At 44.2% G+C, this 15,736-nt stretch overlaps 1 protein-coding gene across 5 annotated transcripts in view; it reads left to right on the top strand.

Moving 5' to 3' along the window:
• BICD1 (BICD cargo adaptor 1) overlaps positions 1 to 15,736 on the top strand; it is a 310,709-nt gene that overhangs the window by 218,235 nt on the left and 76,738 nt on the right. For all 5 annotated transcript variants that reach the window (XM_050918364.1, XM_050918391.1, XM_050918401.1 and 2 more), the window contains exon 4: positions 2,431 to 2,868. In XM_050918364.1, coding sequence (XP_050774321.1) covers positions 2,431 to 2,868 — 438 coding nt within the window. The remainder of the gene's footprint in view (positions 1 to 2,430; positions 2,869 to 15,736) is intronic.

Raw genomic sequence — 15,736 nt, 5'->3', positions numbered from 1 at the left:
CATGTGTAGTACCAGAAAATACTTTTTTAACTTTCTCTCACCCCTCTCCAACCCTTCCCCCGCCACCCTCTGACACCACTCCTATGACACAAGGGTGAAATAAATATCTGTCTTTATTATCCATAAAGTTTGAGAGTTACTTCTAATAGTTTTTATTCTGAGGGGGGAAAGTACCAGGTATAAAGCTATTTTGTTTTCATTAAACATCCTTTATTTTTGTGTCACTTTGCTTATCAGTGAGGAAAGAATCTGAATGCCTCAATTGCTTGGTCACTTTCATAATGATTCTTGTCCAACACATTCCTGTGTCTTGACTGGTCAGATGCTTATTCTAGCATAAGAACTCTTCCCATTCCAATTCAGCAGCCAGGGCTCTCCCAGTGTAGAACTGTCTTTCTTGGAGCTAGTAATTCCATCAAGATAAGACAAGGTAAAAGAAGGAATTATTACAGGTCCCAAGTCCTGCAAGCTGCTCTGCATAGGCAGACTCATGAGCCAATGGGGCTGTGTATGGAGGCAGGGGGATCACATGTACAAAGCAGTTTGCAGTAGCAGGACTAAATTTTCCATAAGGAAGGAGAGAAAATTGTAAAAATGTCAAATCTTCCTTGCCAACAAATTACAATGGAACTAAACCACTGTACTGGCAATGTCAGTTCCTAATTCTTTTGGATAATAGTGGAGGTGAGGATCAGAGCAGCTGGAATGCTAAGGAGAGCCAAGGAACGCAGATCTTCTTCCATCTTAATGGCTGGTCATCATGACAGCAAAGTGATTTAGAACCCAAGCCTACTCCCTTTGACGTCAATGGGAGTTTTACCGTTGATTTCAGTGGGAGAAGGCTCGGGTCCTTAACAAACCGGTGTCAAATGTATTAGGACCAGCACTACCACTAGCTTCTTTCTTTGGCTCTGTTGATGTGAAACTTTGAGTTTATGTCAAACTGGTTCATTTTCTAAGTGAATTGTTCAGCACTGGAAGTAAACTGCCTAGAACCAGGTAGTCCTCCTTTTCTTGCCTGCATTTTTGTCTGTGCCTGGCATAGCAGATAGCTTCTCCATTTTCTCCACTACAGTGAGTGGCTATAGTTGTGATGAGATGGGGAACTCGCTTCCTTTCTAAAAACACGGTAGTTACTCTGGGAGAAGCAGCTGCCATTTTCTTCAGCCACATTATCACATGTATTGTGAAAATACAGCTCCTTGCCTTTGGAGCTGGGTGGCTGCTCTGTGATGAGGTGAGAGATTTATCAGTCAGTGAAAACTGGAGTGGCCAACACCAGCTCAGGAGGGGAAGAATTTCAGTCTGGCCTGCTACAGGACTAGAAGACCAGCTGTCAGTGCCCTAAGATGGATTCTTATTGCTGCTTGAACACTGCTACTATTATATTTTTCAGATTGTCAAAAGTCAACCTCTATTTTAAAATTGCTGCCACTTGAGGACATCTGGCAGTTTTAAATAGGTTGGGTTATTAGTCTGTACTTTCATTTTTTAAATAAAACCGTATTGAATAATTTTCATAAAACAAACCTATATGTCCCTACAGTATAAAAAACTGGGCACGCAGTCATTACATCAGATAAAAAGTTAGATGTCATAGTAATAGATGCCTTAGAACTAGCTATGAGTGATAAGTCAAACAATATAATTAACCTCTATCTATACGCAATGCCATAATAGACAAACGTTACTTATGATAACTAATAATAAAGCTGCACTTCCTAGTGTAGCTTCAGGTCAGTGACTGTTCTTGCATGAAATACAGCAGTGGTTCTCACCCAGGGATCCAGGGCCCCCTAGGGGGCCTCGAGCAGGTTTCAGGGGGGCCTCCAAGCAGGGCCAGCATTAGACTTGCTGGGGCCCAGGGCAGAAAGCTGAAGCCCCACTGCATGGGGCTGAAGCCCAGGTCCCTGAGCCCCGCCGCCCAGAGCTGAAGCTGAAACCTGAACAACGTACCTTTGTGAGGGCCCCTGCGGCATGGGGCCCCAGGCAATTGCCCTGCTTGCTACCCACTAATGCTGGCCCTGGCTTTTATATGCAGAAAACCAATTATTGTGGCATAGGTGTGCCAAGGAGTTTTTATAGCGTGTGTGTGTGTGTGTGTGTGTGTAGGGGGTGGGACTCAGAAAGAAAAAGATTAAGAACCTCTGAAATATAGTATGTGTCCTAATAAATCACCCACAGATTCTGATTGTCACCCCTTGAAAATGTGTGCAGTACAATATAAAACTGAGAACTAATAAAATGGGGTACATGCAGTACACCTTTCTTCATGAATTTTCTGAGAACGACGCTCTTTGCAGCTACTGGCAATGCCTGGTCTAAGTAATATTTGGCTATTTAGTGCCTAGTTGAATCAGGCTAATATATGGCAGGTTTTTAAGACCCAAGTTTTAGTGTTATGAATGTTCTTTGTCTTGTCTAATTCAGGTTGAATATGAAGGTTTAAAGCATGAGATTAAACGATTTGAGGAGGAGACAGTATTGCTTAATAGCCAGCTAGAAGATGCCATCCGACTGAAGGAGATTGCCGAACATCAACTGGAGGAAGCCCTGGAGACTTTAAAAAATGAAAGGGAGCAAAAGAACAATCTGAGGAAGGAACTCTCCCAGTATATCAACCTCAATGATAGTATGTACAGTAATCACATTAATATATCGGTAGATGGATTAAAGTTTGCAGAGGATGGGAGCGAACCTAATAATGATGACAAAATGAACGGGCACATCCATGGGCCTCTTGTGAAACTGAATGGAGATTACCGGACTCCCACAGTTAGGAAAGGAGAATCTCTGCACCCAGTCTCTGATCTCTTCAGTGAGCTCAACATATCAGAAATGCAGAAATTGAAGCAGCAACTTGTGCAGGTAAGAGCTCAGCTTAAAATCATAAAGACTTCCACATAATTATACCAGACTGTAGCGCTAATGACTGATTTACTTGTCCATGATCCTATTCCCCACCATCCATTTTCCTGTTCTTAGCTTTCTGCCTAGGTGTTTTCTAATTTCCAGATCTCTCAAAAAAAGTTCAGTTGAGAGAATGGGGTATGTGCATAGCCTGAAATGATCAGAAACAAGGGGAAGAGAGGAGAAAGGGACCCAGCAGTGCTTGAAGTGTGTATGGGGTTGGGGCAGGAGAGGAGAGTTCACAAGGGTTTGCAGATCTAGCAAACATAATAATTTAAAAATCAAGCCAGTAAACTGAAGAGCACCTTTAAGCATTATCTTATGAAAGCTGCTCCTCCCTGATGATAACAGACTTCGAGAACTGATGGGGGATAGGCATGGTTCCAGACCACTGGAGAAGAGTGTCACGGTTCATAGAGTGGGTCACAGCTAAGAATGCCAAACTCAGAACACGCTGTCAGAAAACAGGGCAGACACACCCAAACTGGTAGTATATTCTACAGTTAGGTTTTACCAAGTCAGTAACAAAAGTGTACCCATGGATCACTATATTGGTTTTACCAAGGAGTCACATACAGCCCACTTAGCATTCCAGCCCAGAGAAGCTGGACTTTATGATGTAAGGTTATTAAAACCAAAGCCACCAAACATTAGGTTTTTCCAGTCCCAAAAAAACAGTCACTCACCCCAGGTTCACTGGATACTTCAAGATCTCACCAAAAACAGCACTGGAAGCCAATCCTTAGAAAATGAAACTAAAAATATATTAATTCAGGAAAAGAAATAAGAGTTATTAAAAGTTCTAAGCGTATAAGAAACGTTACAGTTGGCTCAGAATCTGAGAGACCAGTTGTTAGCAGAGGTATAATGCCTGCTGATTCTCCATAAGTCTCGTGTCCTTCCATGAGTTCCTCAAGGTTTTACCAAAGCAGACTTGGGGAGATCCGTCTTGCATCTGGAATAGCCTCCAACAGCGTCCAGAAAGTTCAGAGCTGTTGGATCAGTCTCATGAATCTATATTTATAGCTCTCTGACATAAAGAACAAGTTCACAGGTGTCTTCCTAGGAAGACAGTCTGGGCATCTAGTGTGAGGAAGAATAGATACTTGAGTCTGTGACAAGTCCTAATGGCCTTGCTTTGAAGATTGAATGCTTCAGCCCTAAGGTTTCAGTCTTGTAAACACAATGTGATATCCACCAAGTCTATATGAAAGGATGGGAGTTGCCTTAGTGAGGTCAGTCTAACGAGACAATTCACTTAACAGCAGGATACCAAGGGAAGAAAGATAACTTTTGAAGTGGTAATGAGAGTGGTTCTTTTCAGAGAGTTGACAAGAAGGTGTGAGTTCAACTCCCATCCTTTCATGTATTTATACCTGCTCCTGTGTTTTCCACCTCATGCATCTGATGAAGTGGGTTCTAGCCCATGAAAGCGTATGCCCAAATAAATGTGTTAGTCTCTAAGGTGCCACAAGGACTCCTCATTTAGGGGGAGGGATAGCTCAGTGGTTTGAGCATTGGCCTGCTAAACCCAGGGTTGTGAGTTCAATCCTTGAGGGGACCATTTAGGGATGTGGGGCAAAAATCTGTCTGGGGATTGGTCTTGCTTTAAGCAGGGGATTGGACTAGATGACCTCCTGAGGTCCCTTACAACCCTGATAGTCTATGATTGTTTCTGCTGATACAGACTAACAGCTACCACTCTGAAACCTGTCAAAATGCAATTTAGTACAGGGTGACCAGACAGCAAGTGAGAAAAATTGGGACAGGGGTAGGGAGTAAGAGGAGCCTATATTAAAAAAAAAACCAAAATCAGGACTGTCCCTATACAATTAGGACATCTGGTCACCCTAATTTAGTATCTATTCTTGATTCTTATAAACACAAGTGAACCTCTTATGAACTCTGAAACCTCTTATGTTTGGAAGCCCAATTAACATTCCTTTGTTACTTACACACTGTGAATTAGCTTGATTACCTTGCAATGCATCTTGACAAGCCTTTAAGATCACACTCAGGTGAACTGGTCTGTTAATTTTATCCTGAGCTGGCTTACCACTATCAAAGAGCAAATATAACCTATCTTTAAAAAGGGGAACAAAGATGACCCCCAGGGATTTGTAGATCAGTCAGCCTAACTTTGATACCTGGGAAGATACTGGAACAAATTATTAAACCATCAGTTTGTAAGCCTCTGGAGGACAATAGGGTTATATGGAATAGCCAGCATGGATTTGTCAAGAACAAATCATGACAAACGAACCTAATTTCCTTCTTTGACAGGGTTACTGGCCTAGTGGATGAGGGGAAGCAGTAGATATGATATAACTTGATTTTAACAAGGCTATTGACATAGTCCCATATAACATTCTCATAAGTAAACTAGGGAAATGTGGTCTAGATGAACAGTGTGTGCATAACTTGTTGAAAGACCGTACTCACAGAGTAATTATCAATGGTTCATTGACAGACTGGGAGAGTATATCTAGTGGTGTCCTGCAAGGGTCAGTCCTTGGTCCACTATTATTTAATAGTCTCCTTAATGACTTGGATAATGGAGTGGAGAGAGTGCTTATAAAATTTGAGGATGACATCAAGCTGGAAAGAATTCAAAGGATTAGAATTCAAACAAATTGGAAGTTGGTTGGAAATTAACAAGATGAAATTCAATAAAGAGAAATGAAAAGTACCTCACTTAGGATGGAAAAATCAAATGCACAGCTATAAAATGAGGAATAACTGGCTATGTGGTAAAACTGTTAAAAAAGATACGGGGGTTATAGTGGATCAAAAATTGAATACGAGTCAACAGTGTTGTGCAGCTGCAAAAAAAGTCTGTCATTCTGGGGTGTATCAACAGGAATGTAGTATGTAAGACGTGAGGTAATTGGCCCATTCTACTCAGCCCTGGGGCATAGCTGAAGTACTGTGTCCAGTTCTGGGCACCACACTTTAGGAAAGATGTGGATAAATTGGAGAGAGTCCAGTGGAAAGCAACAAAAATGATAAAAGTTTTAGAAAACTTGACCTATGATGAAAGGTTAAGAAAAATGGGCATGTTTAGTCTTGAGAAAAGACAACTGGGGAGGGACCATGATAACAGTCTTCAAATATGTTAAGAGCTTTTATAAAGAGAACAGTGATCAATTGTTCTCCATGTCATTTAAAGTAGAACAAGCGGTAATAGGCTTAATCTTCAGCAAAGAATTTAGGTTAGTGTGATAGAGCAGAGGGAGTAAGGGAACTGCAGTCACAGGCTGGAGCAGGCTTGTTATATGAGCTAACAAGAGACACCTGGTGCAAGGGGGGAGAGAACCTCAAGCAGCTGGTTCTTTAAAATAGAGCTGACAGTTGTTTAAGAAGGCTGATTCTGGGAAGTTTACAGGGGAGTCAGCTCTGAGCAGGACTGCTGCAAGCTGAACCCCAGGGCAGGTCACCCTGTAAGAACTCCAACACGGAACCCTTTTGGTTCCGCAGGCTCTGAGGTAAGAGCCATGCCCCAGGACAGATTTTTGGGACTCTTGAGTTTTACTTTTGAGTTATTTGTCTGAATAAAGCCAGGCCCCAATAAGGTGGTGATTGGATGAGCAAGTGTGGAGTTTCTGTAAAAGGACCTGGAAAAGGAAGAATAAAGGGCAAGGCAGGGCAGAGGCACAAGGCCACCAGAGGGCACATGGGGGCAGCCAACTCGTTTATAGTTAGATATTAGTAAAAACTTTCTAACTATAAGAGTGGTTAAGTACTGGAATAGGCTTCCAAGGGAGGTTGTGGAATCCCAGTTGTTGGAGGTTTTTAAGAACAGGTGGGACAAACACCTGTCAGATGATGGTCTAGGTTTATTTGGTCCTGCCTCAGCACAAGGGGTGGGACTTGATGACCTCTCAAGGTTCCTTCCAACCCTACATTTCTATGATTCTATGACTCTCAGGGCTGGTCTACACTACGGGGGAAAATTGATCTTAGATACGCAACTTCAGCTACGTGAATAACGTAGCTGAAGTCAAAGTATCTAAGATCGAATTACTCACCGTCCTCACAGCGCGGGATCGATGTCTGCAGCTCCCCCTGTCGATTCTGCAACTCCGTTTGGGTTGGTGGAGTTACGGAATCGATATAAGCGCGTTCGGGGATCGATATATCGCATCTAGATGAGACGCGATATATCAATCCCTGAGCAATCGATTGCTACCCACCGATACGGCGGGTAGTGAAGACATACCCTCGCTTTTTCCAGACAACTTTCTGTACTAGGATCCAGTTCCTCTTGCTGAATAAATTCAGGCCACATTCTGATACCATTACACTGGTTCAGTAGCACCTTACTCCATTTTACTTCAGTGAGACTGTGGACTAAGGTGCTATTCAATGTGAGTAAGGGTATCTGAATTAGTCCTTAGTGTATGTAGACTCAGTTCTGCTTCTGTTACAATCAATTGGAGTTTTTGCCATTAACTTAAGTTGGAAAAAGATTTGGCATTTAATCAAGAAAGAACAAAATGGGAGAAGAGTTCCTTTTGTTGAATACTTACCCTAAGAGCTCTTGGTGTTTGAGACATAACACAATGTTGTATTCCACATTATCATCCCCTGCTGATGCACTGGGGAGCATAATACTAGCAGTTGTTTTCCATTCCTCCATGCCCACAGGAGGCATTCTAAGAACTGGGAAGGGATCCAGTGTATACATACTTAATAAAAAACAAAACAAAACAGAAGTAGTAGTAGTTGCCAACATTTGTATCCTCATCCAAGAAAGAAATAATACAGAGCCACGCAGCCTAAAGGTCCAACCATGCAAGCTGTTAAGCAATTCCTGTGGGGTGCACAGCATGTCAGCTCAGTGCAAACTGAGGCCTGGGCTACACTGGGATGGGGGGGTGCGAACTAAGATACGCAACTTCAGTATCTTAGTTTGACTTATCTGACCGTCCTCACGACGTTGAGTCAACTGCTGCAGCTCCCACGTTTATTCCACTTACTCCTCCTGCTGAGGTGAAGTACAGGCGTCGATTCACGGATTGACGAGACGCAACAAATCGATCCCTGATACATCGAACACTACCTGCCGATCCGGCGGGTAGTATAGACGTATCCTGAGTGTTCTTGGGCCTAATTCCGGAAGGTGCCATCACGATGTCCCTCTGCTAAAGGGAGACTCATGAAAAAGTGAGAGATGCATAGAAATAAAATTGAGAATATAATGGACCTCGCTTTATTATACTCAATGGGGAAAAAAGTTCCCCTACATGTTAAGTGACATTTTGCTGGAGTACTAACTGTTTTACCTGTTTCGTTACCAAATCTTGGTTATGACATAAGAAAGCAGTGATGATATGGTGCCTGGAGCTTTGTACAATTAGTTTTGTGAGGAAAAGCATATACAAATGTGTTAACAGTATTCATTTGGTAACTATTCTCAGTAACATTGTCAGTCTACCGACAATGACCAGCCTAATAGTGTTCTTCACGTTTTATTAAGTGTATTCCAAATAGTACATATACATGGGAAGATTTCGTAGTTGAGTGGATATGCCTGACCATAGTAACTTGATACTGTGTGTAATACAGACAGCAACTGCCCTTACTAGGCATCCTAAGCATGTTAAGAATTTTTTTGAAAAAAATAGACACAGCAAGAAAACGGACATGATTTCTATAGATCAGCGTGCTGGGGCTAGGAGGGAGCACCACCCAGCCCCGCTTGGCTCCCAGCTCTGCTCCGGCCCCGCCCTCCAGCCTCAACCCCCAACCACGGCCCGGCCAAGGCTTTGCTCCTGGCTCCAGCCTTGGCCCCCTTATCCTTGTCTGAATTCCAGGAGCTGCGGCCTGGCTCGGGGGCGGGGGTGGGGGGAGGGGGAACAGACAGGGATAAGGGGGGATGTAACCCTGAAAATTTTGGGGACAACAGCTACAGATACTTAAAGGTTTGTCCTAGAATGCTGGTGTGTGCTTGTCTTTTTAAGTAAACTGTCCTTTCTATTTAGAGCCACACAAGCTCACCTATGGTCTCACAAATTAAATGTGAGGAACTCCTCCAGGAAGTTTCTTGATGTTGGAGATGGGGATTCAATTATATGTTCACGCTGGTAATGCTTCAGCAAAATAGGATTTGCTATCTTCAGCAGTGTCTTTGTGGTGGTATATTCATGGAGGCATGTATCAAAGGCACTTCCCACTTCCACCAAAGGGTGTGTACTTTAGCTATTTGAAATTTTCGTACACAACAGCCATTTATTTGCCCTATTAGCAAACTATAGGCCTATTGTAGCACACGCATCAAAATATTGGTTAAGGCAGGTACAATTCCTCCTGCAGCTCTGGGGCTGCACTCCTTCCTACCTCTTGACAGGCCAGCTTCTGGCTAGTGCCGAGGAGACCATGCTGTCACTGCTTGTATTCCAATAGTGCAAACAAGACACACCTTCTAAACGAGGTGAGTAATCACTCACTCACTCATGCCCGTCACCCCAATCGGGGTATGGGCCACCAACCACAGATCTCCAGAGTCCTCTATCCTGGGCCATTCGCTCTAGCTGGTTCCAGGTATAGCCCATTTTTTTGCTATCAGCCTGAAGGTTCCTCACATTCCATGTGCCTATGGTAATCCTCCTGGTTGCAAGAAGGGTAATCGGCTTAGTGGCTTCCTCACGGCTTTTACCACTCAGCGTCATGCACTTCGAGTTGAAGACTGTTCTTTTTCCAGGGTAAAAGTCTCTGTTGTCTCTATTGCTGGAGTTTCTGTAGCAGGTTGATTTTTTACGAGGTGGAGTTGCTAGCTCCCACGCCCAACCCTCCTCCTTTATCCTGACTTGGGACAGGCAGATGGCCCCAAAGGACCTCTCTGGTGGAGTTGAGGTGAGTAATATGACCCACCAATTCCCAGCGAAGGTCCATGCCTCAATTAAAATTCTAATGGTTATTAATGGCGAAAATGTCTTCTCTGATTTGGGAAAGAGGAATTATCCATATCATTTTCAGAGCCCCGTGATTCCTTCCACCACTTTATTCTCCTTATTCTTGAGGCCCCACCTCATAGCCTCCTTTCTTCTGAGTGGAGAGGATTAGACAAATCTTCAGATCTGCTGACCCTTCTTCATCATCCCATGTGGTGGCTGTTGAACAATGTTCAGTGTTTTCCCTCTCTGACCTTCTCCTTCAGCTTCCTTAGCACTTTCAGTGCTTTTCTGTCCAGAGAACCAAGAAAATTAGACTAGACATCAGGTTCCATAATGGAAGTTTCTTGTTCAGAAGTTCTTCACATTTCCCACCATCAGTTCATTGCTAACTTCTCTTGTTAACAAACTAAATAATAATGATAAATTTGGTTCCCATAGTTCAAAGCAAACTGCTAACACGCTTTGGGGGAAAATACCCCCAAACTGAAATGCTTGCAGAGAAGTATGCAGCATGAAACATGCACAGCCCATTTGGGTTGGTTTTTCAGTTTTAGATAACGATAAAGTTAGTTAGTGAAACTACTAATTTAGCTGTCCAGAAAACCCAGATAACACTGAAATATAACACCCTGTTTCTAGAAGATTGCTGTGGGTGGAAATAAAAATACAGCAGATTAAAGAAAGTGAAATACTTAGGAACAGCAGAAAGTCATTATTATTTAGGGGTTTACTCTTGCTTTTTTTTTTTTTTTTTTTTAAGGTAGAAGCATATATTAGTCACTGAAACACACAGTAACATCCTAGTGTCGCCTAGTATTGTACTGCTTATTATATAATACATTTATATTGATTCCGTAGATTTCTTTAAATGTCTCACCTAGTATACCAGTTAGCATATGGGTTCCAGATACACTACTTCTAACATTATGTTATTTGTATCTGCAAACAGATAATCATTTCCATGCAGACTCTCACTTTATTTTGCCAGTCTGAAACTTTGCAAGAGAAGCAATCTTTCCAAACCTGGTTTGTGTTTGTTAAAGATATCATAAACATTCCCATTAATTTTCTTCTCCATAGTAGATGTCTTCAGTGAACAATAATGTACTAAGAGTCAATTCTTTCTAACTAGTTTAAGCAGTCATAGTCACTGGAATACAGTGGCTCTGTAGGGCCAACTTCATGTAACAAATGGTAAAACTTTATTTGACAATGAGCCTGTATAGAGGTTAGCTGGGGCTCATCCCTCTGCAGGATGGCGGGGAACCACCCCACCTCCCTTAATCCTTGCACGGCCCCTTGGGGAATCAGTCGGGCAGCAGGAGTCCTGGGTCAAGCCGTCCAGCAGGGGGCTGAGCACACACAGGTAACAATTAAAAGATAACTAGCCCAGGCTCTGGGTCAGGGCGGGGCAGTAGAGTCCAAGGCTCAGGCTTTCAGACAGGGGCTGAGCAAACACAGGTAAATAGCACACTCAGGCTTCAGGCTCCAAGCGGCCTGGGAGAGGGGGAGTGGGTGGCAGGTCCTCCCACTCCACTGCGTCCCAGCCTGGGGCCCTAGCAGCGACCAAAGGCCCACTGCTGTCAGTGGGGATCCTGGGCGCGCGCAACACACTGACATGGGTTCCGGCTGTGCTGCAGCCAGATGAGGGTCGGCTGACCCTGGGCTACTTCCCAACTCCCCCTCTGGAGGTACCTGGGTCAAGGTGGTGTCCTCAGGGGGGTCAATCACCGTTGGATCCTTGGGGTAGCTGGTGAGAGGGGTAGGCTCAGCGACTCTCCCACATGCTGGTCCGCAACGAGTGTCAGGTGAGTTTCCAGGTCCACCGCTGGTTGCTGGAGTCTCCCTGGTGGGAGCTGGGCCAGAGGTAGGGTGACCAGACAGTAAATGTGAAAAATCAGGATGGGGGTGGGGGGCGATAGGAGCCTATATAAGAAAGAGACCCCCAAATCAGAACTGTCCCTATAAAATCAGGACATCTGGTCACCCTAGCCAGAGGGGTCCAGTCTCTCGAGCGGCTGCCTCTTGAGTGAGCTCTGGGATTAAACTCTTATACTTCCTGTCTGGTCTCTGACCCTCTGAGGGGCAGGCTTGGAGTGCTCTGGCTCCACCAGGGAACCACACCGCCTCCCTACAGAGCCCCATGCAGCCATCTTTATTTCTGTATCAATAGAATCCACTATTAGCTGCCAAATTCAAGGACTTCTCCTAATGTTCATGCTGTAGCACTACTTACCTTTAAGGGCTAGCTCTTCTTGTGACAATATCCGTTTATCTTTTCAGTATATGGTTATTATCACAGGAAGAGCTGGCACTTCAAGATGATTGATATTCAGCCTCATCTGTGCCAGGGTGTAGCCCACCTTGCCAGATGAATGGAATGAATAGGTCATGTGGTGAGGAGCATGCAACTAAGAATCAGGCCTGCTAGGAGACATGATGGCAGCCTCAGTTCAATCAGGAGAGAGATTCCAGGGACAGCAGACCTGGGAAGTCAGTATAGCCTGATCTATAGATTATGAATAAAAACTCCCAGTTATCACTTTCAGGGTAGACAGGTTCTTGTCCCAAGATCAGGTCCAGTATTACTAAAATTATTATACAGTTGGGAACCCCAATGTGCACAGGTGTAACACTCATGCTATAGTAACTCTTCTATATTTACAAATACATAATCTATTAATACATTTAGCAAAGTCACACACGCTCTAACTCAGTAAGGTAGACAGAGATAATACAAAAGTACATCTGAACATCCATACTTACACCATCCCTTGCAGAACAGCCTGAAATGTTAGCTATTATCTTCCTCATCACTGTCACCTTCCTCATCTTCACCAATGGCCATCATTCTGGCCCCTCCCAAGGGCTACATCTCTCTCTCTCTCCCACTTTTATAATATGTTCTGCTGACGTTACCATGTCTAATGGATATTCAGTAGGGGTTTCTCCCCTCTTCCTTATTTATATTTCCTCCCTTTACCATATCCTTTTTCTATAGGTTAATATATTTATGATTTCACCCCATTATCATATACGTCAATTCGTTGCCATGGCAGTCTTGCAGTTGGATGTTCCGTCCAAAACATTCCAGAAGCTGGTGTTAGTTCATGTTGCTATGGTTGGCTGATGTCATTATGGACAAAATTCCCCCTTACATTCTACTTCCAGTTCCCCAAAACTTATGGGTTACCTAAGTTTATCTATGCCAAAGTTTGTAGGCCACAAGTCTCATGCTAACTGCTGAAACCAATGTCTTACAGGATACAAGCCTGTAGGCTCCTTGCATTACTGCTGAATATAATAAAGCAGAATACAATGCAAAGCAGAAAATATAATAGAGGTAAGCTAGCCCACTGGGCTACACCAGTACTCCATTAAAGAGTGGAGAGTCAGTGAAAACTAGGCTGAGGAGAGAGAGACTTGCAGGAAGCAGAAGCCTGCTAGGCATGGGTGGCAGGTATAATAGTCCACCGCTGAGGCTTCCAGACCCCCGATTGTGGGGTTTGGCAGGCAAAGGTTTTGCTTTATTATGCCCAGGGGCGGCTCTAGACATTTTGCCGTCCCAAGCAGGGCGGCATGCCGTGGGGGGCGCTCTGCCGGTCGCCGGGAGGGCGGCAGATGGCTCCAGTGGACCTCCCGCAAGCATGCCTGCGGAGGTTCTGCTGGTCCTGCGGTCCGCTGATCCACCGGAGCCGCCTGCCGCCCTCCCGGTGACAGGCAGAGCACCCCCCGTGGCATGCCACCCCAAGCACGCGCTTGGCATGCTGGGGCCTGGAGCTGCCCCTGATTATGCTCCATGCAGGTTCCGGGGTGGCTGAGGAGGTGGTATCTGCTATTCAGCTTCCTGGGTTCATCAGTAATCTTCCTGGACTCCAGAAAGATTACTGATGAACCCAGGAAGCTGAGTAACACATACCACCTCCACCCGCCGCCCACGCTGCTAGGAAGAAAGTCTCAGCAGGCATTGGACTAGGAGGGTGTGAGCCAGCTAAGAAGGCTGGTTGGAAGATCTGTGTTATTGTGAACTGTTGTTTTTTTAATAAACCAGATGGTCATAAAAGGGAGGGCTAGAGCGAAAACACTCGCAGTGTGAAGTCTGATTAACGGGGGAAACTGAGGCAGTGGCAGAGCCCAAGACTGAACTGAAGAAGTCCCTGCTACAGCCATGGAATTAGACTAACCTCTTCAGTAGCTTTAGATTCCAGTGGGGACCAAACTCTGGCCATGGCTACACTCACACTTTACAGCGCTGCAACTTTCGCGCTCAGGGGTGTGAAAAAACACCCCCCTGAGCGCTGCAAGATACAGCGCTGTAAAGCGTCAGTGTAATCAGGGCGGCAGCGCTGGGAGCGCGGCTCTCAGCGCTGCACACTACACCCGTAAAGGATGTGGTTTACATGCAGCGCTGGGAGAGCTGCCTCCCAGCGCTGCCGCTCCGACTACACTCACACTTCAAAGCGCTGCCGCAGCAGCGCTCCAGCGCTTTGAAATTCCAAATGTAGCCATACCCTCAGACAGAAATGCAGTTCTGTATGTCTGAGGAAGTGGATGTGCTGTTTGTGTTGTAACACAGATATGAGGAAAACGGTAATACAATTTGGTCCCAATTTTTCTGCTTAAGTACTCAGTGGGTTAGAGAAAGAGCCATCATCTCTCTTCCATCTGCACACAAAAGAATTGAGAGTTTTAAAGAGGCTTTAAAATGGCTTCTATTTTTACACCTACAATTTTGTGTCTGCTGCTGACTACAGGTGCAAAAATAGAGGCCAGGTTTTAAAAGCAGACATATAAACCATCCATCATGCACTTAACCCTTTAAATTGGGAAATGCAGAATTCCTAGCTATGGGATGGTAGAGTCTGAACTTCACTTTAGAACACCGAATGAACATTAATGGTATTGATATTCTTTTTATAAAGTCTTCAAAAGCCTTTTTTTTTCCCCCATATAAATTTTGCAGAGACTAATTTGACTTTCCCAGATATTGGTTGGGGAGATACCTATTGGGGGAAATGCTTTTTAAAAGGCTTTTAGAAACAGGAAGCTCTGATTTCTCTGAATTAGTAATTCTGTTTCCCATAAAACGAAGATGGAATTGACATTTTTCTCCAAATATATAAACAGAGAGCTGGGAAGACGCAACAGTGGCTACCAAAGAGCACACAGTCATTCACAATTAAATCTAACCTGCTCACAACCCACACTCTAATCCTGCACATATTGAAATTACTGTCAAAAACACCCTTGAAACCATGGGGAGCAAGAATAGACCCACAGTCTTTTATCTTCCATTGCATCACCAGTTCTGATCTGGACAAAGACACATGGGAAACTTTAAATATTGTGGGTTTTTTTATGTATGACAATCTGCATCTGAAGAGACCAAACTACTAACAATTAACCTGGTTCCCTTGCTTTGAGACGTTCTGTATTAAACCATTGGGGTATGGCCATTCTCCATCGCACCATCTCCTTTTTAACCTCCAGATTTCTCTGTGGAAAGCTAGGACAGAATTAATATAACTCAGAGCCAATGGCAGCTCAGCTCCTTCTTTCCTTCTCCCAGGCAGGAGATGATGTGGCCCCAAAACTTTATAGCACACGTACAGATTGCTGCCTTTTGATTGACAGCATCTGTGTCTACCTCCAGGTTTGTAACAGAGCCAGTTTTAGTTCCCAGGGTGTGCTGCAAGGACCATGTTTTCTCCCATGTCTTTGAGGAGATGAGTGCCAGGTGGGGGTACATAGTGGTAGAATGCACTGGGGATTATGTGTGTGCTGTAATTTCTATTTCTATTTATGTTGTTGCTGCATTACTTCATTTGAGCTGGGGGAATTTATGCGTCTGTTTAATGTATTCTTTAAAGATTGTCAGGGATACCCAAGAGCACTGATAGGGTGCTTTTCATAATTGTTGGTAAAAATCC

Source organism: Gopherus flavomarginatus, chromosome 1, assembly GCF_025201925.1.
Source record: "Gopherus flavomarginatus isolate rGopFla2 chromosome 1, rGopFla2.mat.asm, whole genome shotgun sequence".
Lineage (NCBI taxonomy): Eukaryota > Metazoa > Chordata > Testudines > Testudinidae > Gopherus > Gopherus flavomarginatus.
This window is presented reverse-complemented; position numbering and strand designations above follow the sequence as displayed.